Raw genomic sequence first — 25,405 nt, 5'->3', positions numbered from 1 at the left:
CCGAAGCTAGAACCCGCTGAGGACTCGGGATGGTAAGGCTGGTCCGTGGGAGGCCAGAGAAGTGGGGCACACGAGCACACACCGCTGCCGTAGACCACATTAGACACACTGTACGCCTCCGCACAGGCGTTGTTTAGAATGCAGAGATGAGAGCTTAGGAGAAGCAGATGGTTCTTCCAGCGAATAGTAGGAGGGGGCAGTGGAAGTCAAGTCATGATGTGACTCTAGCCTTTGCCTGTTCAAATCAAGGTCCTAGGACCTGACTGACCAGTTTTGGGTAGTACCGTGTATCAGGGCAGGAGGAACAGGACATGAGAGCTGTACCTTGCAAAGACGAGTCCAGAAAGTTCCATATAAACTATATGGAACTATATTCCACTATAAAGCATCAATTCTCCACCTGTAGTTTGCGACCCATTTGTGGGGCCGAGCTACCCTTTCACAGGGGTGGCCTAAAACCATTGGAAAAGAGAGATATTAACATTATGATTCATAACAATAGCAAAACTACAGTAATGAAGTAGCAGGGGGATAATTTTATGGTTGAGGCTCAGCACAACAAGAGGAACTATACTAAAGGGTCATAGCATTAGGAAGGTGGAGACGCAGTGCAGTACAGGTTTGAGAAGGTTGTGACCCCCATAAGGAACCTTCACACACGGGAGGCGCTGGTCACCAAGGCTCCTGACTGGACCTGTCGTTGAGCTTAGTCAGGCTGTGGGAAGGAAAAGAGAATTTCTGTCCTCACAAAGCCTGGAGGTACTACGCGGCATTAGATGTGAGATGTGCTTTGATTCTGAACACATTGCAGCCAGCAGCGTGTGTCTGTGTCCCTCAAACACACTTCAGACCGTACAGAGGCGGCTAGCCCCGCCTCCGCGGCCTCCATGGAGGATGGAAACAGGACTACAGGGCCAGAATCGGCCTTCTACCTGGGCACAGGGCCAAGCCGTAAGCAGGGGAAACTGAGAGGAACCACCCTATACATCAACTCTGTGACTTCAGTTCCTGTATCCTTACATTCCTCTGGGACAACTCACTGCAGAGGAAGCAGCAATTGGGCTTTTGAAATTCCAGTCACCATCCATCATGTCTCCGGTTTGTCAAGTGCATTTGCGAACTCTCCTGTGCATAAAACGCTCCCCGCCCTTCCTCGCTTCTTATACATTTTAACATTGTCCTCAGCCAGTGTCTCTTAAGGACATCAAGGAGAGGGATACCCACAGAGCATCTGGCAATTTCCCCAAATTACAGCTTAGAATGGAGAGGGAGACCAGCCAGGGAAACTGTTAGTTGAAAAAAGGAGTGAGTTGGGCATGGTGGCGTGTGCCTTTCATCCCAGCACTCAGGAGGCAGAGGCAGGTAGATCTCTGAGTGCAAGGCTAGCCTGGTCTACAGAGTAAATACAGAGTAAATTCCAAGACAGCCAGGGCTACACAGAGAAACCTTGTCTGGAAAAGAAAAAAGGTAAAAACAAAATAACCAAACCCCGATAGTTAAAAATTTAAAAGAAAAGAAAGGGAGAGGAAGAGGAGGCAGATGCGCAGAGTATGAAGGGATGCATTAGGTAAGGGAAGCCTGCTCCCTGGAGGAGCTCTGGTTCCCAGAATATCTCCTAAGCCGTCATAGGCAAGGGCAGACTTTGGAGTCAGGTTTGCTAAGTTCAAAATCTGACTGCCAAAACACAGTGACCTTAGGCAATGTATTTGACTTCCTGTACCTGTGTGGTTTGTTTGTTTATCAGTGAAATGTGAATGGTCGCAGCACCTTTGATTGTCCTGGTGGAGAGTGTGTAACATATCTTAGGAATTTGGTTGTCATTGAGCTAGTGTGAGAGTGAATGAACGAGGAAAACACCACGGACCCAGTTGATGAGGGTAGTAAGCTTAGCGTTGTGTGGCATTCAGAGATGTGTGGAGTTCACAGGAAAGGGCATTTCAGTGTGTGCAGGGTCATCAAAGAAATGGGGCTGGGAGAGGAGTTTGCTCTGTGGGGGGGTATCCCAGGAGTCTCCCTGCCTCAGGAGGCAACAAGGAAGGCCAGGGTGGTAAGGGCAGGCTTGGTCACTAGTTATTGGGTGGAGACAAATGTCATCATCAGGGTGGACTATTCATCACGGATGGGTGTTGCAAAGGACGGACTTGGGAAGAACCCAGTGGCACTGCACAGAAGGGTGGCAGTATCCCAAGCAATGTGGCCTCTGACACTAAGTGGTGCTTTCTGTTCTCTACCCACGGTAACCATGTGACCTCTGTGATGGCCTTGTAGAACAGGCTGTACTTGTGCCCCTGCTACAGATTGGGGAGAAGCATGCAGGCTGAATAACTTGTTTCAGGTCCCACTGCTATCTGATGGTGGAGCATATTAGTGTCAGTAGAACGATCCTGTCTGTCTGTCTGTCTGTGTCTCTTCCCCCCACCCCCATGTGTATGTGTGTGTATGTGTGTATATGTCTATGTGTGTGTGTTTGTTCAGATGCATGGTGCTGAATGTATGGGAGCCAGAGAAAGATGTTTGGGATCCTGCTCAATCACTCTCTTTGACTTTCTTGAGACAGAAGTTTCAGCTGAACTTCAAGCTAGGCTGGGATCCAGCAGCCCCCCAACACTTCTCTCTCTGCCCCTCACAGTGCTGGGGCTCTACGTCTGGGAGGTCACGCCCTACCTTTTTTTATAGGTTCTGCTCATTTGAATTCAGGCTGTCATGCTTGCGCAGAAGGGTGTTTTCATCTGTTGTTTTAGTTTGTTTCCCAAAGTCACTTGTGGACGAAAGGGTTTATTTTATTTCATCTTATAGCATATAGTTCATCGTGGAAAGCCAAGGCAGGGATTAAAGTAGGAAGCGAAGCACTGCTTCCTCCTGTGTTCCCCGTGGTGTGCCCACTCAGCTACCTTCCTTATATAGCACAGGCTGACTGCCTGGGATGGTCCTGCCCCGTAGTGGACTTGACCCTCCTACATCAATAAGCAATCTGAACTGAGAGTCCCTCTTCCAAAGTGTGTCGAGTTGATAACCAGGAATACCCATCATATCTGTGAAGCCATCTCCCCTGTCCAAGTCTTTGATTTAATGACTGTAAATTATATCAACTAAAATGCACTTCGCGCTTACCCCCTGCCATTCTGCAGTTTACGCAAGTCTTGTAATATCCTATGGTATCGACACTGTCCTTGTTCACACTTTTCAGAAAAGAAAGTAAGGCTCAACAAGCATTGGTAACCTCCCTACAACCACAAAGCTAGAACAGGCACAGGTAGATGGTCTGACTGCCAGAGCCATCTAGAATCTAGGTGGGAAAGACCCAGAAGAAGGAACTATTATGTCTAAGCAGGCAATGACCAAGTAGTCTGAACAGCAGTATAAAAAACCTGCGGCTGTCCAAGCTGAATGTTGGGAAAAGGTAAGGAAATTGATTCATGTTATACACCACCAGCCCCATTTAGGGTTTAGTTCTCAAGTAGAGAGCAGAGGAGACTAAAGTCTCTTTCTGATAGTGCTTACACACCAGGGAGGGCAAGAGACCCAGAAGCAGTGACGTCTTCCACTGCTGGATCTAGAGGCTGGTTCATGCACACACTCCTGTCGTATTTTCCTCAGATCTGCATCTGTGTTCTGCTGTGATGCTGAGCTGTCCGTAAGTGGAAAGTCAGGCAAGAAGGGCTCCCCAGTACCCGCTGACACACTTCTAATTGTTCTTTCAGATTCTCCGAGAACATGAACTAGCAGGGGAAGAGCTACTGAGGCCAAAAAGAGCAGGTATGCAGACTTCTTGCTAAAAGTCACATTTATGAATCCACCTTATAAAAGCTGTGTCTTCCAAGGCAACTTAAAAAAAACTTATTTGTTTGTTTATTTGTTTGTTTATATGAGAACACTATAGCTTTCTGCAGACATACCAGAAGGGGACATTGATGTGTTTATAAAAGGATGAAGAGAGGAGGGATATGTTTTGGTGGTGTGTGGTGAGGTGTGGGGGAAGGGGATGCCTCCGTGGGCCCAGGCTGAAGCATCCCTTTCCCCTGAGGCACCAGTATAGTATAGAATAGAATTTATTCAAGCACACTGTGAACTCATGGAGAGAGAAGAGGGAAGAGAAGGGAATGGGGAGAGGGAGAACAGAATGGGGGAGAGAGGGGGAAAGGGGATAGAGTGGAGTCAGGAAGGCAAGAGCGAGACAGACAGAGAGAGAGAGAGAGAGAGAGAGAGAGAGAGAGAGAGAGAGAGAGAGAGACGGAGCCTAGACAAAATGCTAACAGTCATCAGACCCCATTACAGATGGTTGTGAGCCACCATGTGGTTGCTGGGAACTGAACTCAGGACCTCTGAAAGAGCAGTCAGTGTTCATAACCGCTGAGCCTCAAAGCCGTGTCTCTCCACTCTGAGCCTCCTTGTTTATTATTCCCCTAAGCAGCATAAGGGGGGTAGTCCTGGGGCAGGAAATACTCGCACATTTAAGGATTTGAACATTCCAAAATTTTTCCAAGCATGCTTTCACTAAAAACAATCGTGACAACAATAAATCTCCACAAACGCACGTTCCCCATTTATTATATGTGCTGCCCTGTGCTCTCAGCCCCGCCCCCCCCCCCCAGAGTCAGTGGGAAGTTAAAGAATCTGCCTGTCTTCCATGGATGATGGATTTGCCTTGGTACTTTTACAAAACCACCAACGGGACAAAACAACCATAGAGAGTTCCTGTGCTGTGCCCTGGGTGGCAGGATTGTAAGTTGCAATAGGACTGTGAGTCTCCAGCAACGTGAAGGAAACAGGCTAGGGAAAATTTGCAAGCAGTTGTACCTAAAAGAGGCCCGGGTTTGGCCTGGTGTAGTCACTGAATGAGGAGGTAAGATGGGAACCAGAGTTTCAGAATGGCACCCCTGTTCTGTCTTTTACAAATGTATTTTTTAAAAATGTCATAGAGAGAGGTAGAGGTAGATAGATATGCTTATCACATCCATGCCTCATTTAATTAATGGTGAAATCAATGTTTATATTTATTCTCAGGACATTATAGATTTCTACATATATGACAAGTCAGATGTCCAGACTTACTATCTTCCTGAGACATGTATTTTTATATGTGTGTATGTGTCTATGTGTATATATACATACATATCTCATACAAGTATCAATTATATACTTCATACATATATCACTGTTATTATATTTCAGGTGATTTAAGTTAGTTGAAGAACTTTATAACCTGGAGCTAATGAGATAGCTCAGTTGGTAAAGTGTTTCCACACAGGAACCTGGGGATCTGGGGATTCCCAGTATCCATATAGAAAACTAGGTAGGTTGGGGCCCACTTGTAAGCCCAGCACCATGGAGGCAGAGACAGGAGAACTCATGGGTTTCACTAGCCTGTCAGCCTAGCTTAATTAGACAAATCCCTGTTCAGTGGGAGATAATGTCTCAAGAAATAAAGTCAACAGAATCCTAAAGAACAATACCCAAGCTTGACCTATGGCCTCCACAAGTACACACACACACACACACACACACACACACACACACACGCACACACATATACATGCTGCCACCGCCACCATCACCACCATCACCACCATCACCACCACCACTACCACCACCACCACCAACATCATCATCCATTTGAAGGAACCTGATGTATCACATAGAGGGGCCACTCATTAATGCCAGTCCCAGATAATGACATGAAGGCAAGAGAAATGCACCATGACACACTAGCTGGCATTTTAAGCAAACTCTTTCCATACAGCTGGGGAGGAGCCTGCATAGAACCCAAGACCAGGACTAAGAAGATGTGTGGGGCTCCTTGACAGAGCAAAGTGTGGTTGTGGGAGAGCAGGAGGAGCTAGGATGGGTGAAAACAAATCCAGGATTGTGTCACTATTGCATCAGGAAGTCGGGTCCAGGCCAGCTGGAGGCTGGCACCAGGAAGTGATGGATGCAAACTATTGTAATTGCAATGATCGAGGTGGTCCTTGCTAAATTAATTAGATAAAAATATCAGCATGCTGAGAAAGCAGCTAGGAGGCTGAGCAGTTCCCGCATGACATGAGTAAGAGGGGGCAAAGCTTGGGCTTGCTTGCCCAAGCTCATTTGAGAAAAAAGGAAAGAGGTCCAGACACTCACGAATGCCACATGGAGAAGTATGCAACGGACAGAAGACAAGAACACAGAGACCTATGAGGCTGTGTGTTCAGAAAGCTGTAGGGAGAGACCTGTGTTGGAAAGGATTTTAGAGATTTGCAGATAATCCCCAAATATGGTCTTTTCTGGGTCCCACGTCCAAAGTCAAGTTATAAAAGAAAGGAAGAAGACCTATGGGAGAGCAAACCAACATCTGTCAGCATTCTTGCAAGCAGTTCTAACTGTACTCAGTGGCTTTCAGAAATAGAGAGGTAGAAAGAGAGAGATGGAGAGGTGTGGAGGATGTGTTGGGAAGAAGGGGGAGGGGGAGAAGGTGGGAGGGGGAAGGAGAAGTCAAATAGCATCAAGATGTACTGTGTACCTGTATGAAGCTATGAAAGAATAAATAAAAGATATCTTTAGGAAGAAAGAGGGAGGTTCTTGGTTTGTAGTTCAAGGTATCATCATGGTGGGCAAGGCCTGGTCGCCTCGCATGGGACGCGTCTTTGGCCAGGAAGCAGAGAGAGATGGATGTTGATGATCAGCTTGCTGTGTCGCTGTTTACGTCGGAATCCTGCTCATAGATGGTGTGCCTCGCATTTAGGGTGGGCCTTCCTCTTTCAATTGGTCTTCTCTGCAGATGCCCTCAGGGGCACCACCCAGTGCTGAGACTCCTAAAAGGCTTTTAAATCACAGTCAAGTTGATAATCAAAATGAACTCTCCCCAGGGAATTTTCATGGGGGTTGAGTGGTTTAAGTGAACATTCTTGTCGTTTAGCAGTAACAAAAATGCCAGCTACAAAGTTCTTGACCTGGGGTTTCTGACCTAAATTGGGAAGAGTACCTTCAGGCCTGCCACTGAAGAACGCCCTCTAGTTTGTCTTTGGCTTCTGAATGATTGGGCAGGGAGAGAGGATTCCAGATGCATTGACACCCTGGACATGCTGCAATGCCCCCACCCCTCACCCAAAGCAAAGACAGATCTCTGGGTGCCTGTGAGGACCTTTAACAGAGCTGACAGTTTGGGTGCATGGGCTCTTTGTGATTTGGGTCCAAACATACTATAAATTTCTGAGCCTGTAGCAGGGAGCCTGGGGCTTCCTGACTGTCCTTCGCGGACAATGTCGTGTGTAGTCTGAGGGAATAGATTGGTGGTGGACTGAGAAGAGGGTCTGGGTTTTCTCTGGCTCATGTGTGGGGTTGATGTAGGTTCAGGTCCAGTTTTAGACTTAACATTGAAAGTCAAGAGTGTTCTCTCTCTTTTTTTTTTTAATCTGATATTTGTTTGACCATTCAGAGGTGAAATATCAAATTAAGGTTAATTTTTCTTGGCTCCTAATATACATAATTATGTGTGTGTGTGTATGTGTGTGTGTGTGAGTGTATGTGCATGAGTATTCATACATGTGTGTAAGTGAGCACAGATATGTGTGTATGTGTGTGTGCGTGTGTGTGTGTGTGTGTGTGTGTGTGCACGTGCAGGTGTGTGGATAGAGTGTGTTCATGTATGTTCATCCGTTTGTATGAAAATAGGTGTATGTGTGTGTGTTTTTGTGTGTGTGAGTGCAGCTGTGTGCATATCGACTTATGCCTGGAGATTGGAGGACAGGCTCAGGTATTGGTCCTCAGCTTCCCTCCTCTTGTTTGAAATGGGATCTCTTATGTGCTGCTGTTTGAAAGGCTAGCTGGCTGAAAAGCTGACACGAAAGATTCTCCTGTCTCTGCCTCCCATCTCCTGGTGGGAGGTGCTCTAGAATAATAGACCTTTGAGTTACTATGTCTGTCTGTCTGTCTTTCACTTCATTTCCTTTTTAAAACATGGCTTCTGGGAATCTAAGCTCAGGCCACCGAACACTCCTTCCCTCAGACATCTTCCCAGCCCCCATCTCACAACCCTAGAGTAGCTTCGTGGAAAGAGGAATACTGGGTATCAGTTCTACCTTCCCAGGGAAAGAACATTGCACAGGGCTAGTTCTCATGACTTGGACTATGGTGGATTCCTCAAACTAATGATTTTCTCTGGACTTCACCATCCATTGTTCATCATATGTGATGCTAATCTTCTTCCCCACCCACATGTGCTGTGTGAGCCACAGCCTGGAATCCTGGCAGCTTTCTCTTGTATAACACACCTTCCTAACCCCAGAGGGAGAATGGGACCCTCTGATGACATCAGCTGAGCAATGACACAGCGTGGTACAGACAGGGCCACCCAATGGGCCTTCTGGGAAATGTCAAGGAACAAGCAGAAGACTGGGCTTCTTTCTGCGTTCATTGTTTTGAGGTGGAGGGAGAGGCAGGAGAGCGAAACCTTTATCAATGAGGAATCACTGCCCCCAGCAAGCTCCCTTCTCCTGGGTGAAGTCGGCAGGTGCCCTGTTGCAGGCGGGCGATCCATTCATGCATCAGCTTAAGCACTGCTTCTGAGAACCCACTTCCCTTCCTGTTGCTAGGCAGAACCGGTATTGTTTGCTTAAACAGCTGCGACTAAGACCCAGGGCTGTCTGTGGCAGTTAGTGGCCAACTTTCCAGAAATGTCTTTTTCAGATAAGTGCTTCGAGGCTGGCAGGGACTTGTGGGAAAGGAGAGGGGAAATCCTGGTCAGTTAGTGTCCCCTGAGCCTGTGGATGGGTAGCGTCTGACACCAGTGACACCTGGAATGTTCTACCGTCCCCTCAGGGCAGTGTGTGCCAGGACAATCCAGACAAACAACAGAAAGAGTGAAGGGGATGGAGACAAAGAAAATATCAGTGAGCTGTCAGAGGCAGCTGCTTCATGTGGCAGAGAACGGTCTAGGTCATCTCTGATACACACTTGGAAGGAGAGGATCTGTGGTCTGACCCTTCGGAGTCCCTCATAGCCAAAAGCAAGACAAAGAATGTCACTTTCCCAGGCTCCAATGTCTTCAGGATCAGAAGCGGACAGAAAAGCAGAGTTTGGCATTGCTTTCTTTGTTGTTTTAAGTGTTTTTAGATTTGTTTGTTTTATTTTACGTGTAGAATGTTTTTTCTTCATGCACATACACTTCATATGTGTACGTACTGGGCCTGCAGGGGTCGGAAGAGAGCGTCCCTGCAACTGTCTGTACAGACATTAAGAGCAGCCATGTGGGTTCTGGGACCCAAACCCAGTTCCTCTGCAAGAGCAGGGCACTCTCAACCCCTGACTGACCTCCAGGCCCCTGAGTCTGAGTTCTGACTCCAGGCTTCCCATCTGCCCGAGGGGAACAAGATGGTATCACGCTGATACCTGAGCAGCTGGGCGAGTTGCCTTACTTGCTAGGGTTCCTGTAGCCTTGATACTGTCCTAAGATCCACGAAGAAAAGTGAGGCCCAAGAGGGAGTCATCTTACATTCCTCTAGTGAGCCAAGAGGCTGCAACTCACTCAGGGACTCCAGGTTCATTTGCCCTCCCCAGAGTTCCCTGCCTTACACCTCTTTCACCGGTCCAGTCTCTACTCAACATCTAGAACTCTAAAAAGGTCTTTCCTAGCCATCCTATAGGGGATAAGAAACAAATACAAGAGCAGAGAACGAGGAGGAAGGGAATGAGGGGAAGAGGTCAGGGATGTTTGTTCTGGAAGACAGAGGTCTGCCTCTGGATAGAGAGGAGGTGGAGGCCGAACGCAGGAAAATGGCAGTGTATAAAGGTGCAGGGGAAGCGGCGGGCTAGGATGGGGTGTTTAATTGGGTAAGTGGGTGAGGCGAGCCAAAATGGGCCTTTGATTGCTGGACTTCAATCCTTTGATAGCTGGACCTTGGGAGTCAGCCTCAGGAGGAAGTGGCCAAAGAAGGGAACAGACTTGGGGGCTAGCTTTAGGGATGTCATCTGACAGATTTTGGCAAAGCAGAGGGAATGCGGGAGAAGGGCAAGGCCTGCCACATCATGCTTGAGCTGGCCAGAGTCTCTTCATTTATTATTATTATTATTACTGCCATCATCATCTTACCATTCCTTCGCTCTGCTTCCTTACTCGATTTTATTTCCTGCAGAACTGTCTGATAGTAAGAGACAAACTGACCACTTGCTTCCAGCCGAGGAGGGAAATATCATGGAGACAGGACTTTGCTTCTTTTCTTAAGAAGCTCTGCTCTTCTAATTGTCCATTGCTGGGGCATCTAGCGCAGCATGGAGAAACAGGCACTCAGCAAATGGCAAATCTGCGAGAAAATCAATAGATCAAGAAACAGACGTGTAATGTCAGCAGGCTGGCAGTTAAAAGCCTTTGTCCTGGGTTTGGATTTCTAAGACATTTATGATGCTAGAGATTTTAGGGAAAATTTCAAGGTTATCACAGTTTTACTATTAATAGTTTGGCTTTTGACCTTGACATTGAAAAACTAACTAAAAATTTAAGTTTATTACAAGGCCACATTTAACAATAATGTCATATTTTCCTAGTGCTTTGTGATAGGATGTTTTTCTTGTCTTCTTCCACTCGAGTTGAAGCAGAGCGTGATTCAAAGAAAAGGGACTTTGGAGTCAGCAAAATGTCTTTTTTAATCTTAGCTCAGGCATTACCATGAGACTGCAACTTTTTGCACCTCAGTTTTGCTACCTGTAAAATGGGAGTAAGCAGTGTTCGCTTTTAACCGACCAGGCAAGGGCAATGGCGCCTGCTGTTGCTACTGTTGCTACTGTTGCTATTTCATCTGCTCTTTCACTGGCATCACTGAAAGGAGGGGCGAAGCCAGGGTCAGCTTTTTTGAGGTAATCTGGGTAAACAACGGGCTAGAGAGATGTCTCAGCAGTTAGCAGGGTTTGTTTCCCCAGTGGGATCCGAGTTCCGTTCCCAGCTCCCACACACACACAGCTCACAACCGCTTATACCTCCTGCCCTGCAGGATCTGACGCCCTCTTCTGGTCTCCAAGGGTACTGCATGAACATGGCATACTCACCTTTAAGCACTTAAAAACAAGCCTTCAAATCACAAGAGGGTCAGCAAATGTAGCAAGAGAGTGCCTGTTGGCCATTAGGAGGAACAACAGATGACTGATAGAAAAGTTAAAACAAGGAGGAACCCAGTCTGTTAATGTCTGTTCCCCAGGGCCACTTTCTCCATTGGATCCTTTGGTTTAGAATGTTAGCTCACCGGCCACCTGAACACCAACATCAGCGTAAGGTTTGTTGTAGTACATGTATCCAAGCGTAACTGATAAAGAGTATATAGTTCGCTTCACCCGGGCTGTAAGGCCCTCGATGTTCTCAGTCAAGGTAAAGCAAGCAAGCGTGGGTGGTCCGCAAGAACAAGCCCCTGGCTTGCCTGATGCACTGCTAGTTCTTGGGCTTCATCAGAGAACTGACTGTTTTCAAAAAGAAACACGTTCCGGCCAGGCATAGTGACACAGGATGGTAACCCTAACGTTTAGCAGGCTGAGGTAGAGGTAAAAGGGTCATGAATTCTAGGCTAGCCTAAGCTACACAGCAAACTCTAGGCCAGCCTGGGCTTATAGCCAGACCAACTGAAAAAAGGGTGGAAAAGAGGAGGAGGAAGAAGAGGAGGAAGAGGAGGAAGAGGAAAAGGAACTATTGATCCCTGGTCCTCACCAGCCTCTAGGGAAGGGTGATCATAGCTAAGGGTGACTCTGAAGCTCCTTCAGGAGCTTAAGTGTTGAAGAACGTGGCAGGTGGGTGTGCAGAGGACCTCAGAGGCTGGTGCTAAAGTTAACAGCTGCATGAACCCTATAGGCAGACTCTGCTAAGCCATAAGTCCCTTATTCCTAGGGCTTTACGCTTTCTGTTCAGTTCTGTGAAAAACTCAGCAGAACTGCCTTGCCTCTAACCGGGAGTCACTGATAGCCGGGCAGAGCTGTAGCTTTTCAGGCTGGACTCATTCTGCTGTTGTATCTGAAGGGCACAGGGAGGCGGGCTGAGGCCCACACAAATAACAAAGTAGATGATGTAGGACTGTTGTCCCCTCCACCCATCCAGAGCAGCCACCATCCAGGAAATCCTGTTTGCCTTCATGGGAGGACCCTGAGCTAATGAATTTACCAGTGGGAATAAACATGGTCACATGCCTTTTCAGGAAAAAGAATGTTCTGGAAGGCAGATGTAAATACCATGCAGTTGCCCTTTTGAAAATGTCCCTAGCGGGCATCATTGTGGGTCTGGAGTTAGAATCACATGAATGGAGATTAGCAGCCCCTTCAGGAAGCCTGCTTTCATCACAGAACAGTTTAGAATCAATACAAAATGTGAGGCACTGCCACTACCCTGTAATAGACAGGACTCCATACTAGACTTTACAAGTGATTTTGAAATCTTAGTTTAGTTCAGTTTTGAGGCAAGGTCTCTTGAATCCCAGACTAACCTCTGACTCACTCTGTAGTTGAAGCAGGCCTCAAACTCATTATCCTCCTGCCTCCAGTTCCCAAGTGGCAGGATGACAGTCTTATGTCACCACATCTGGCTTAAAATCTATTTTATTCTACTTGTATAAAGAGGAACTATACCATTGAATACATTCCTAAAATACCCCCACAGACTTTCAAAACAACCACCACAACAACAGCAACAACTTGAGTTCATGGCAGCAAACAGAACAATGCCAAAAAGAAATAATTTCCAATAAGGTTATATTCTAAGGCTAATGTTTATACCCCAAGGAAATATACATTCTAGCTTCCAGCAATAGATATTTAACCACTCAAGTTTTCTATTCTGAACTTTCTCAGTGTTTCCCAGTAATGACCCTTGGGGTTGTTAAAACAAACCTTCCAATTTCATGGGAAAATAATTGTCTTAAAAAAGAAGACAGAATTCTAACTACAGTCCATGCTTTCAGATTTCACTTAAATTTTAAAGGAATAGGTTTGTTTTGAAAGTATCCTTTTTAAACTTATTTAAAAAGTATTCTCAATCCCTCTGTGCAAAAAAAAGAAATTCTTATCCTTCAAACTTTTTTTTTTTATGAGGTTGGACCTGAGCCCATCCCTTCAGACTCGATTGTATTTTCCATCCAGGACAAGAGCAGTGATTAGTCCAGTGACAGAGAAGTGAATTTATTACTTGACATATGGGATGGGCTTAGTAAGAAGTGATTGGACACATGTCTGTTACATGGTGAACACCAAGAAAGATGGGTAAGGTCACCAGAAGGGAAGGAATCATTTCCTGTCCCAGGAGCTTATAAATGGTGGTCAAGACATGATGTGATATAAGATACTGGGGAAGAAGCTTTCTAAGGCTAGATATAATCATATCTGTAAGCTGGCTGGCTGCCTGGTTCTCTGTCTCTATCTCTCTGTCTTTCTGTCTGTCTGTCTCTCTCTGTCTGTCTGTCTGTCTTTCTGTGTGTGTCTCTGTCTTTCTGTCTCCCTGTCTGTCTGTCTGTCTCTCTCTCTCCCTTTCTGTGTGTGTGTGTACCCGCGCGCGTGTGTGTGTGTGTGTGTGTGTGTGTGTGTACGTGTGTACGTGTGTGTGTGTGTGTGTGTGCGCGTGTGTGTGTGTGTGCGCGCGTGCGTGTGTGTGTGTGTGTGTGTGTGTGTGTGTGTGTGTTTGTGTTTGGGGCAGATTTATTTGGAGAGCCGATATTCAACTGCCTGGAGACAAGTTGGAAAAGCAACAAAGAACTAGGCCATTTTTTTGCATTTCAAGTGACCAAACTTTTGATGACCAATGCTTGAATCCTGGACACCAGAGATATGAAACACCAATAAAGAATGGACATGCTGGGTGCCTGTGTACAATCAAGGCCAAAGGCAATTAACTGTGTGTGTATGTGTGTGTGTTGGTGTTCTGGGAGAATTTCAAGCATGAACATGTCTGTTCAGCACTTAGACTGTATGCAAACCAACTACACAGTGTTATAAAGACCAGAACTCACTCATGTGAGTGGAGAGCAGAACTCTTAGTGACTGCAGTGGTAAGAGAGCCTCCCTTCCAGGTCATTCCTGTTAGTCTTGCCGCAGTCACAGCTTGCTCCTCACACATGGCCTTTGGCCTTGAACATCAAGGTTGTTGGTAGGAGTTGGGAGAGGTCAGGTCACTAAACCTTTCTTTGTCTCTAAAAGAGCTCATTCCGATGGACCGATGTGTGCAGTCTCTGCTTTACTGCAGGATCCACCAGGACCTCTCTCCTACCTCCGCAAACACTCATGGTCTTCATGCACTCTCCTTTCAGTTGCAGTGGGTGGTCCTGTGGCGGAAGAATACACGGTGGATATTGAGATCAGTTTTGAAAATGTCTCCTTCCTGGAGTCCATCAGAGCTCACTTGAACAGCCTCAGTTTTCCAATTCAAGGGAACGGCACTGACATTTTGAGCATAGCAATGACTACAGGTGAGTGGGAAACGCATTGTTTGAGGGTGCCTGAGTGGGAATATCAGGAGAAAGGCAGACAACCTGCTTGTAAACCAAACTAAACATGAAAGGCAAGTGTAATGACCCAACCAGACCACTGTGTGACTTTATGACCCCATACCTCCCGGAATGAACTCACTAGCTGTAAATTCCTCAGCCAGTCACCTTACTTTAAATGATGAACAAAGACTTTCTTGGTGGTCGCCATAAAGTGACCAATAAGACATTGACAAGCCCTTCCTTTCCCTCTGAACAATGTGTGGGTGCCCTCAGTAAGTTAGGAGCAGCCACTTCTTTCCTTTGATGTGTTGTAGGTCAGGAACTAGCAACCAGGCATGCACCTAAATCAGAAGCAATACAGCATGTTTAGCCTTTGTGTTTGAGAACTCCCTACTGAAACTAAACCATTCCTCCTTTGTCTCAGGGTACCATCCCCAGAGACTCAGTGTCCCACAAATGAGGCTGCCCTTTTTCCTTTAAAAGTTCTGCAACTTGGAAAGCACCATTGCAACTTGGAAAGCACCATTGCGACTTGGTTACCCTTCCTATTTCAGATACAACTTTGATTTGAGTAGCAGCATCCTAAGGCACCCCATCTGCATAACAGTCTCTCTGGTCCAATGTGAGAAACTGATTCAAGGGTCTGTTTGCAAAGCATGTTTATATTCTTTTATAATGACCCCAGTGAGATTAGGATCCATTTGGACTGTTCTTTTGCCTTGAAATGTAAAAGTTATTGATTTGTATTCTGTATTTATGATTTATTTCCATGTAACAAATCTCTCTTAGTGCTATTGAACAACAACAGACATGCATTATCTTAAAGCTTATAGGGGCCTGGAGTCTTGTAGTAGCAGCCTAGATGGGTGGTTCTAGCTTAGGAACTTTGATCTGAAGGCTCTAATGGACTGGTCATTTCAAGTTAACCAGGTAATTTTTTACAGATTACTCTTCCTAAATAGTTATTATTTAGAGATCTTAATTTTTTAACCATGTGGTTCTCTTCCTGACAGGTCTTTGTACAAGGCAGCCAACTTCCCCAGAGGAAAAGAGAGGGGGAGAAGGAGAAATGGGGGAGGGATAAAGGGAAAGGAGAGAGAGGAAGATGATAGATAAATAGATAGATAGATAGATAGATATAGACAGATAAATAGACAGACAGATACATAAAGGGAATATATGCTAAAGTATACCATCATTTTTACCATGTTCTATAAGAAGGTACCATAAAAGGCTGTGTTCCCAGAGGCAGAGATGTTCAGTGTTCTCTCTGTCTTTGTTTCTCAACCTTTGTAATGCTGCAACCCTTTAACACAGTTCCTCACATTGTGGTGACCCCCAAAATTATTTTCACTGCTACTTCATAACTGTAGTTTTGCTGCAGTTATGAATCATAACATGAATATTTCAAGAGACAGAGGTTTGCCGAAGGGTTACAACCCACAGGTTGAGATACACTACTGCTCAAGGGATCGGATCATCACAGACATCTAGTAGCCATGTAAAATAAAACATGACTATCAAAAATCTGCAGCAACTCAACATTGTCACCTTTCTGGTGACCTCATCTTTGGCTTGGTGATCCGTATATGATCCCTTGAATCTCATGCAATTCTACTGAACTTTCTAGAAGATAGATGTGTAACTGAGCTAGGATTTCCTACCAGCATAGATACTTGCAATCTAAAAATGTAAGGGTGGTGACTACCTTATCTTGTATGTCTTGGTTGATGGCAGTGTGCACACCTGCTGGAAATGACCTCTTGTGCTTCTGCGAGAAAGGCTACCAGTGGCCCGAGGAAAGGTGTCTCCATTCTCTCCCTTGTCAAGAGTATGACAGTGCCCTGCCAAGCAGCTACTGTAGTTGTCTGAAAGGACTTCCTCCCCAGGGACCTTTCTGCCAGCTCCCAGAAGGTATGCAATTGTTCTTTAAAGATTTGTTGAATGAATTTTCAACTTTATCACAAGCCGATGTCTATCTTGCCTATATTCAAACACCAGTGAGAGATTTACATTTCCCTGTGTTTTTCAGCATACATTACCTTAAAAATCAAAGTCAGACTGAACATCGGATTTCAAGAAGACCTAAAGAACACGTCCTCTGCCCTCTATAGGTCCTACAAGACTGATCTGGAAAGAGCGGTAGGTTTGGGTCACTAGTCTCTTACTCAATAAACTATTTAGGAGGAATGGAGATTCACAATGGACAGTGTGCTTACATGAGCATGCCCTAGGTGTAAAGATTTGAAAACATGCAAACCCACCTGAGGAGAATTAAGAAACATTCAAATTAAACAACATTTAGAGGACTAGGGTGTCACCTTGGCCTATCAGGAGGACTTCTCTCTTGAGTAGAAGTAATTCAGATAACATTTGGTGGCATCCTTTCACTAGAAGCAATTCAGAAGCCTGGTCCAGAAGAGGTTGCTGGTTCAAGTCTATTCTTCAGGCAGTCTCACATTGTCCTGTGTCATGTAGCTCCAGCACAGATAAGACTTCTAACATCACTGAGCAGCCCACTTCAAGGCTGAGCTCAGAGAGTTTTAAACTTCTCTAGCCTGAAAGTCACTAGGTTTTCTCTTCAGGGTCAGCCTATTGTTACTAAGGTCAAAACAGAGACGCCTCTGCAAGTGTTAACTGTCTCCCAGATGCAGTGATACAGTGCTTGATATTGGATTAAGCCACTCAAATGCAAATGCTTTGCTTGAATTGGTATATTTCAAACACTGTCTCCTAATTGCTGTGACTGCTATCACACATGGGCTGAAGTAGTGACTCCCCAGAACTCCTAGTCCTCAGGGCAGGAGCTGCCTAAGCTAATAGGCTTATAATGATTATTCCTTGGTGCCTTGATGGAATATCGATTCTACAGAGTCCTTGAATGACTGGTTTGCACCTCTAGCATATAATAAGTATAGTATATAAATTATATACTTTTTTAAAGATTTATTTATTATTATATCTAAGTAAACTGTAGCTGTTTTCCGACACACCAGGAGAGGGTGTCAAATCTCATTACAGATAGTTGTGAGTCACCATGTGGTGGTTGGGAATTGAACTCAGGACCTTCGGAAGAGCAGTCAATGCTCTTAACCGCTGAGCCATCTCTCCAGCCCCAATTATATACTTTTAAGAAACTATGGGCTCATATAAGAATCTTACCCAGGTACCAGGTCTACAACACATATTGTATATTTCTTGGTGCCCTTATTTTTATTTCTGTCGCTATGATAAAGCAACTCTGAATCAAAGGAATCTAAGTAAAGAAAGGATTTGTCTGCCTTAGAAGCAGGTCACAGTCTGTGTTTTTGAGGAAGTAAAAGCAGAGACTCAGCCTTTACTAAACATGTCATAACCACAGTTAAAAATAGATAAGAATGAGTTCATCTATACTGCCTGCTTCTTGTTGCTAATTCACACTTAGCTTTCCCCTGTCTCATGTAGCTCTGGACCTCTGCCTACGGAATGGTACCACCCACAGCAAGCTAGGTCTTCCTATATTAATGAACAATCAGGACAATCCCTCACAGATATGCCCATAAGCCAACATGACCTGGGTATTCCTCCAGTAGAGTCTGTCGTTGTGGGTGATTCTAGATTGTGACAAGTGACAAAGCTAACTATGATACCTGGTCATGTAACTTGAGTGGGTCAGTTTGGGGTTGATATTCAGGAGAACAATACAAACATGTCCCATTGACAAATGAAAGTGGTTTTACCAAAGTCACAGTGCTGTCACGGTGGGGGACAAGTGGGATGGTGGCTGTGAGGGTGTTCCTGACTTTCAGCTCTCTGGCTCTGGTTCAGTAAACAGCCCCAAGGGCTGCCTCTGACACTCAGGAATGGGTTTCTTCTCCTTACCTCAGAATACACATAATTGATATGTGTCTGTCAGACAGGGAGATTTCCGGAGAGATTCTTAAATGTCCTTGGATGGTCTTTCTGAATGTTGTTGGGTGTGGTGTAGGATTTTTTTTTCATTCCACCTTCCTTTTCTCTTCCCTTGGCATTTGATGCCACATTCTCCCTTCCCCACAGCTTCTCTGCTCTTTCTCTTGCATTTTCCTGAGTGGCCTTTTGTGCCCTTAATCCACTGTGTGCTTCTCTAAAGACCGACACAAGTTGTTAGAAATTACTCCTTCAAGGCTCTGCCAATGCCACCGCTAACAAAATAGATAAAATAAAGCCTTTACCCAGGTCATGTAAACCTTTGATATCTCTGACCGGTCTCATATCATTCTCTTGCTTTATTTTCCAGTTCCGAGCGGGTTATAAAACTCTACCAGGATTCAGATCGGTGACTGTGACACAGTTCACGTAAGAATAATGTGATTTTTTTCATTTTTCTATGAGGGCAGAAACCAATACACCAGGCAATGAGACAAAACATCCATGGGCAATCATGTGACATTATCACATGCAATCATGTGACATTATCACATGCCTATCAGGAGCAGCTTGACAGAGGTGAGACCTATGCCCACCAGAGCACAGTGATGAACAGGAAAAGGAAACACCAAGGCATGTTCCTACCCTATAGCAGTGAGGAAACACAAAGGTGTATTCATCTCATGCATGAAAGACTTTTGCAAACAGAAATATATCTCTAGTTCTGAGAGCGTGAAACATTAGAGTTGAATCATACAGCAATGTTAAAGACATTAATAGAAGATTCTGATAGGCAGACAGGATCTTGGGATTTCCTGGCATACATGAAGGACTCTGCGGGAGTCTGGAAATCTTGTGGGTTCAGCTCACTGTTCTTTATATGGTCACTTTTCTCATTTATATTACTGGGCCAGTCTTGCCTTGGGTGTCAGCTAACATTTAAAGACAGGCTTGTTTGAGTGATTCCTTGATGATAGAACTCAGTTGGTCTCTGCTATTTTGATTTTCTGTGCAATAAACCACAAAGATCTAGATACTCCTAGATCAATTACTGCCTTACTGAACCTTGTGGTCTCTATGCAGCAAGGGCAGCGTGGTTGTGAAGTACATAGTCCAAGTTACATCAGCACCACCGCCTGGATCAATTCATAAAGCCAATGAGCAAGTCATACAGAACCTCAACCAGACTTACAGAATGGACTACAGCTCCTTCCAAGGAACGCCGAGCAGTAAGTGGGATCTACTACATTATCACACCGGTGCCTCATAGCTTGGGGTGGGCATGATGTGATGGTACTGCTTAAACTTAGGGAATCTACCCCCGAGATTCTTGCATATCTGTGTGTACTGCTGCACTGTTTACACAGTCTAGGAAATAGAATCAGCCTAGATATCAACAAACAAGCAGATAACGAAAATCTCAGCATATATATGTGTATGTGTGTGTGTGTGTGTGTGTGTGTGTGTGTGTGTGTGTGTGTGTGTGTATAATGAGATTTTCTTAGTCTATCAAGAACAATAAAACTGAAAAATTTTCTAGGAAAACAGTATGGAGATCTTAACGTTTAATGTTAGAAGAAAGGAAGCTACTGTGGATGGAGGGGCTGAGGCAGGCAGTGGTGACACACGCCTTTAATCCCAGTAGTCAGGAGGCAGAGGCAAGCAGATGTCTGAGTTCGAGGCCAGCCTGGTCTACCGAGTGAGTTCCAGGACAGCCAGGGCTGCAAGAAGAAAACTTGTCTTGAATTAAACAAACAAGTCAAAAATGCCATAATGAAATCTAATACATTCTATACAAAAAAAGAAAAAAGAAAAAAGTGAGGCGGAAGACAAAGAACTAGGAAATCGTGGCGATATTTCCTGGCACGGAGGTCTGGAGCTTGTATGCCAACTGACTCTTTTTGACTAACATTACTGCAGCAGAAGTGTCAGGGAGATGGGAACAGGGGTTCATCCTAAAACCACGGGGCTTGTGATTACCTATGTTCATATATTGAAAAGATCCATAACTGTAAACCTATCACTGTGAAACAGTAACAGAGGATGCTGATACTAAACAGGGTTCTATTGTTGATTTAGAGGGTGGGTCTCAGAACATATCCGCACCACATTAACCCTACAAAGACCTATCCATACTTCAATTCCTCAAGCCATGGGGAGGCTTCCAAAGCACTGCTCCAGGTCATTTAAAACAGTGGTGCGAAACTCCATGACTTCAGATACTCCCTTCCATTTCACAGATGGGATTCAGATACGGGCTCTGGTGTATCAGTACGTGATGGAACCTTTGTTTCGCAGAGAGTGGTAGGGGCAGCATGTGGCAAGACTGTGACAAACAGAGGCTAAGAGGAGCCCTCAAGAATCCTGGAGGCAAAGCAGGCAGAGCCCCAAGGCTTGCACCATTGATGTGTAATCCTCAAACTTTTTCTTTGAATTTCTAGATGAAACGAAGTTCACTGTCATACCAGAGTTCATCTTTGAAGGAGACAATGTAACCCTGGAGTGTGAAACTGAATTTGTGACCTCCAACACATCTTGGTACTATGGAGACAAACGCTCTGACATCCAGAACAGTGACAAATTCTCCATTCACACTGAAGTCATCAACAATATGAGTCTGATCACCCGCCTTACCATTTACAACTTCACACAACACGATGCAGGTGAGTTTCTGATCAGAGACTTGTGGGAGGAACTGAATGTGTGCAGAGAAGCAGCCCACAGAACAAGGATTGTGTGGTGAGCTGTTCTCAAGAAGCCTGATGGCTCCTATTCTAAAATGGAAAATTCATCCCATAGCATGCTTTCATGTGTGTGTGTGTGTGTGTGTGTGTGTGTGTGTGCATGTGTCTGTGAATGTGTATGTATATGTGTGAATGTGGATGTGTTTGTGTGGATGTGTGTATACGTGTGTGAATTTATTTGTGTGTATATGTGTGTATATGTGTGCATACGTGTATATATGTATGTGAATGCACATGTGTATATACATGTGTGTATGTGTATGCATATGTGTGTATGTATGTGTGTATATGTGTGTATGTGTGTGCATATGTGTGTGCAAGTGTGTGTATATATGTATGTATGTGTGTATGTGTGTGCATATGCGTGTATGTGTGTGCATGTGTATATATGTGTATATGTGTGTATGTGTGTATATGTGTGTGCATATGTGTATATGTGTATGCATGTGTGTATGTGTGTATATATGTGCATATGTGTGTATGTGTATATGTGTGTATGTGTGTGCATATGTGTATATGTGTGTGCATGTGTGCATGTGTATGTATATATGTATGTGTATGTGTGTATATATGTGTGTATGTATGTGAATGTGTGTATATATATATGTGTGTGTGTGTATATGTGTGTGTATGCATATGTTGCATGGGTATGTGAATTGCCACAAGGAAGCCAGACTTTGAGCTCCCTTTCTTTGTTGTTCCCATTTTGATTTTGAGTCAGGGTCTCTCACTGAATTCAACACTGAACAATCTGCTAGTCAGTGAGATCTGAGGACCCGCCTGTCTCTGCCTCTCTGGCTGTAGAGTTACAGATACATGTTACTGTTTCCATCTTTTTTATAGGTTTTGGGAATTTGAACTCAGACCCTCATGTTTGCACAGACCACTGAACCATCTCCCCAATGACCACTGTTTAAAATGATGTTTAAAATTCAGTGGTTTGTTTTTCAATTTTACATAATATGTAGTAGTGGTTTTATGCTGTTTTATTTTGAACTAACTTATAAAACTTAGTTTGCTGAGATGAAACTGGCATATAACATACTGCACATAGTTTAAGTATACAACTTGTTAAGTTTTGACACATATACTTGAAAAGGCATCACTAAAATTAAGGTGGAAATATATCCAGCCTCCTCTAATACTCTTTTTTGCCACAGCAATCCCTCTCTTTGGCCTTTTCCCACCCTACCTATTCCAAGTAACCAAAAATTCATAAATCTTAGTTCTTCAGAGATTAACAATGAGCTTGCCACATTTTAGTACTTAATAACCCCACCTAAGACCAGATATCAGGAGGACCAGCTCTGTTCCTCCACACAAGAAAGAGGACTATAAATACATGAGTCTGATCACACTTTTACCACAGGGTTAAATAGCAAGCCTGAATTATTCATGATCCCCCAACTCTCCAAGACTTACCAATTTCACTTCTCCATATGACCCTGAGAATAGCCCTTTTTTACCTTTTACCTCACATAGTCAGACGTGTCTAAGCTGGCTTGACAGTTTCTGAACATTCCTCATGGGGCCCTTGTGTCAAGTCTCAGATGCCACAGCACATGAAGTGAGGGTAAGTTCTATTAAAGGAAACTCACAGGAGGGATAACAACTCCTGATTTTGTGTATCCTTTCCAGGCATGTATGGTTGCAATGTGACATTGGATATTTTTGAATATGGAACAGTCAGAAAATTAGATGTCACTCCCATCCGGATTTTGGCTAAGGAAGAAAGAAAGGTGGTGTGTGATAACAATCCTATATCGTTGAACTGCTGCAGCGAGAATATTGCAAACTGGAGCAAAATTGAATGGAAACAGGAAGGGAAAATAAGCATCGTAGGTAAGGACGGTGGATAAAGAGGGCTCTTTGCTTACCCCTCAGCCAAGAAAAAATGGGAGATCTTGTAGGCAGAGGAGGTATGTTGTTTACTCTGGACCATGAAGACAAAACCCAAACCCAAAACCACTAAGTTTGATGCCAGTTTCAGCCTGGGTGCTGCACTGCACAGCAAACCTCGAAAAGTACTCTCAGGCAAGCGTCATGCTTGTGGTGACAACAAGATCCTAGAAAAAAAAGACCCAAGAGGGGGTGGCCTGGTGACATAGGTCCATAGCGTGGCCCACCCTTCTCTTCAGTCCTCAGTGAAGAGTTAAAGCTGAGGTCACGAACTTTTCACCTAGGCCTGACTGGAGGTTCTCCTTTCTTTACTGCCTGGAGTCTCTCACTTATGTGCTCGCTTCAGATTTTTCTCTCCGTTCCCAGCATGCATTTCTCTGTAGACCTATTGTTTCTCTCTCAGTTCCTTCATGTCCATTTCTACTTGTCCAGTTTTCTGCATGTATATGTATGTGGCATGTGTGTTCACACGTGTTGGGCCATACAGTTGGGGGAATATACATGTGTGAAGGGCAGGGGCTAACTCTGAGTGAGGGTCTTCCTTGCTAGTGTAGCTAGCCTGATTGGTCCAGAGATCTCCTGTCTTTCCTTTCTGCATGCTGGCTTTGTAGGCAGGCTGCCACCTTTTATCTGGGTGCCGGGGTCTGACTTCCGTCATCCTTCACACGCGGAAGTGTTTCACCCAACTCTGCTTTTGTTTGCCTTGAGATCTAAACTGAAGTTCCCATCCTCCAGTCTATACTAATGGATGATTAAGGAAAGCAGAGACACAGCTCAGCCATTAAGAGCACTTGTTGCTCCTGCAGAGGACCAGGACTTGGTACCCAGCACCCACGTGGCAGCTTCTAATCATCTGTAACGCCAGGTCTAAGGAATCTGATACTCTTGTCTGACCTTCTGGGACACCATGCACACACACACTGCATGGATGCACATGTAGGCAAAACGCTCTGACATAGCATGAAATTAAAAAACTTTTTAAAATTTAAGCAGAAATACTGGCTTTTTATAACAGCTTTGTAAAAATGTCAATCCATTTAAAAAAAAACACACAATTGTAAAGTTCACATCTAAACCTAATCATGAGTTTGAAGCTAGTGTATGTGTGTGTGTGTGTATGTATACATACACAGACACATATACATATATATTTACCTCCAATGCGATAATAAGGAAATTAAGATCTAGATTTAACAACTTTCCCAAGGTTGTCACAATATAAAAAGAAATATTATGACTCTTCCCTGATCTTACTTCACTAGCGACCAGAGCGACGGTGAGCCAGCTCTGGACTGAGCTGCCAGTGGTTTAGATAGAAAAGGATACTTAGAAACTGCATGAGACCATAGCCACCTCTTCTTTTAAGAAACAAGACCATTATGTGCTAATACAAAGAAAAATCTTTGACCTAAAATGCAAATCTTTAAATTATAAAGTCTGTGCTCATAGACTATACTGCACCACCACCACCACCACCATCACCACCATCACCACCACCACCATCACCACTACCACCACCATCACCACCACCATCACCACCACCACCACCACCACCATCACCACCATCACCACCACCATCACCACCATCACCACCACCACCACCACCATCACCACCACCACCACCACCATCACCACCACCATCACCACCACCATCACCACCATCACTACCACCACCACCATCACCACCACCATCACCACCATCACCACCACCACCACCATCACCACCACCATCACCACCATCACTACCACCACCACCATCACCACCACCATCACCACCACCACCACCACTGTCACTACCACCACCACCATCACCATCACCACTACCAGCACCACCATCACCACCACTATCACTATCACCACCATCACTACCATCATCATTATATGAAAAGTCAATTTTCACCCACACTTTCCCAAGCATCTCTAGTTTACCAAGCACATGCTGCTTGCAGCATCTGATTAGACCTCTGAGGACTGAGAATGACCTTTGGTTAACTCTGGAAAAACGTCGGTATGGGACATTTAGTCACTTCCCTAGTTTATAAGGAAAACGGGGCACAGGCATCCTGAAGGAGCTGCCAGATAGAGGAGAGGCCTTGCACAGTTCCCGTGTCTCTTTCAACTCTGGAAGGTGACAGACCTCACTCACCCTCTGGCAGAGGAATCAGGAAGTCTGCAGTGGGATGCTCAAGGACCCTCTCTCCGGTGACCCCTTTGCAGACTTTCCTAAGTCTAGCAAGGTTGACCAGCCTGCAGAACAATAGATTTCCGGTATAGCTTGTTATCCTCCCATCCTGCACCGCGGGCCCTGGCCCTCGAATAGGCTCGGTGGAGTGCGAAGTCCTACGGTGAGGCTCACACACTGACAACCTCACTTCACACCACAGCCCTGATTTCTGTTAACCTCCTAGTTGTCTTTGAAGGCTTAGAATAACATCCTCTCCTCTGAAGTCTTTC

The 25,405-nt window shown here is 44.9% G+C and overlaps 1 protein-coding gene across 3 annotated transcripts in view; it reads left to right on the top strand.

Moving 5' to 3' along the window:
• Adgrf5 (adhesion G protein-coupled receptor F5) overlaps positions 1–25,405 on the top strand; it is a 96,076-nt gene that overhangs the window by 44,760 nt on the left and 25,911 nt on the right. For all 3 annotated transcript variants that reach the window (XM_052192411.1, XM_052192410.1, XM_052192412.1), the window contains exons 3-10: positions 3,702–3,756; positions 14,241–14,399; positions 16,158–16,334; positions 16,453–16,562; positions 18,679–18,737; positions 19,392–19,537; positions 20,750–20,971; positions 22,691–22,894. In XM_052192411.1, the coding sequence (XP_052048371.1) occupies positions 3,702–3,756; positions 14,241–14,399; positions 16,158–16,334; positions 16,453–16,562; positions 18,679–18,737; positions 19,392–19,537; positions 20,750–20,971; positions 22,691–22,894 (1,132 nt within the window). The remainder of the gene's footprint in view (positions 1–3,701; positions 3,757–14,240; positions 14,400–16,157; positions 16,335–16,452; positions 16,563–18,678; positions 18,738–19,391; positions 19,538–20,749; positions 20,972–22,690; positions 22,895–25,405) is intronic.

Source organism: Apodemus sylvaticus, chromosome 9 (assembly GCF_947179515.1).
Source record: "Apodemus sylvaticus chromosome 9, mApoSyl1.1, whole genome shotgun sequence".
In the NCBI taxonomy this organism is placed as follows: Eukaryota; Metazoa; Chordata; class Mammalia; order Rodentia; family Muridae; genus Apodemus; species Apodemus sylvaticus.
The sequence above is the reverse complement of the archived record's forward strand: the minus strand, read 5'-3'. Positions and strand labels throughout refer to the sequence as shown.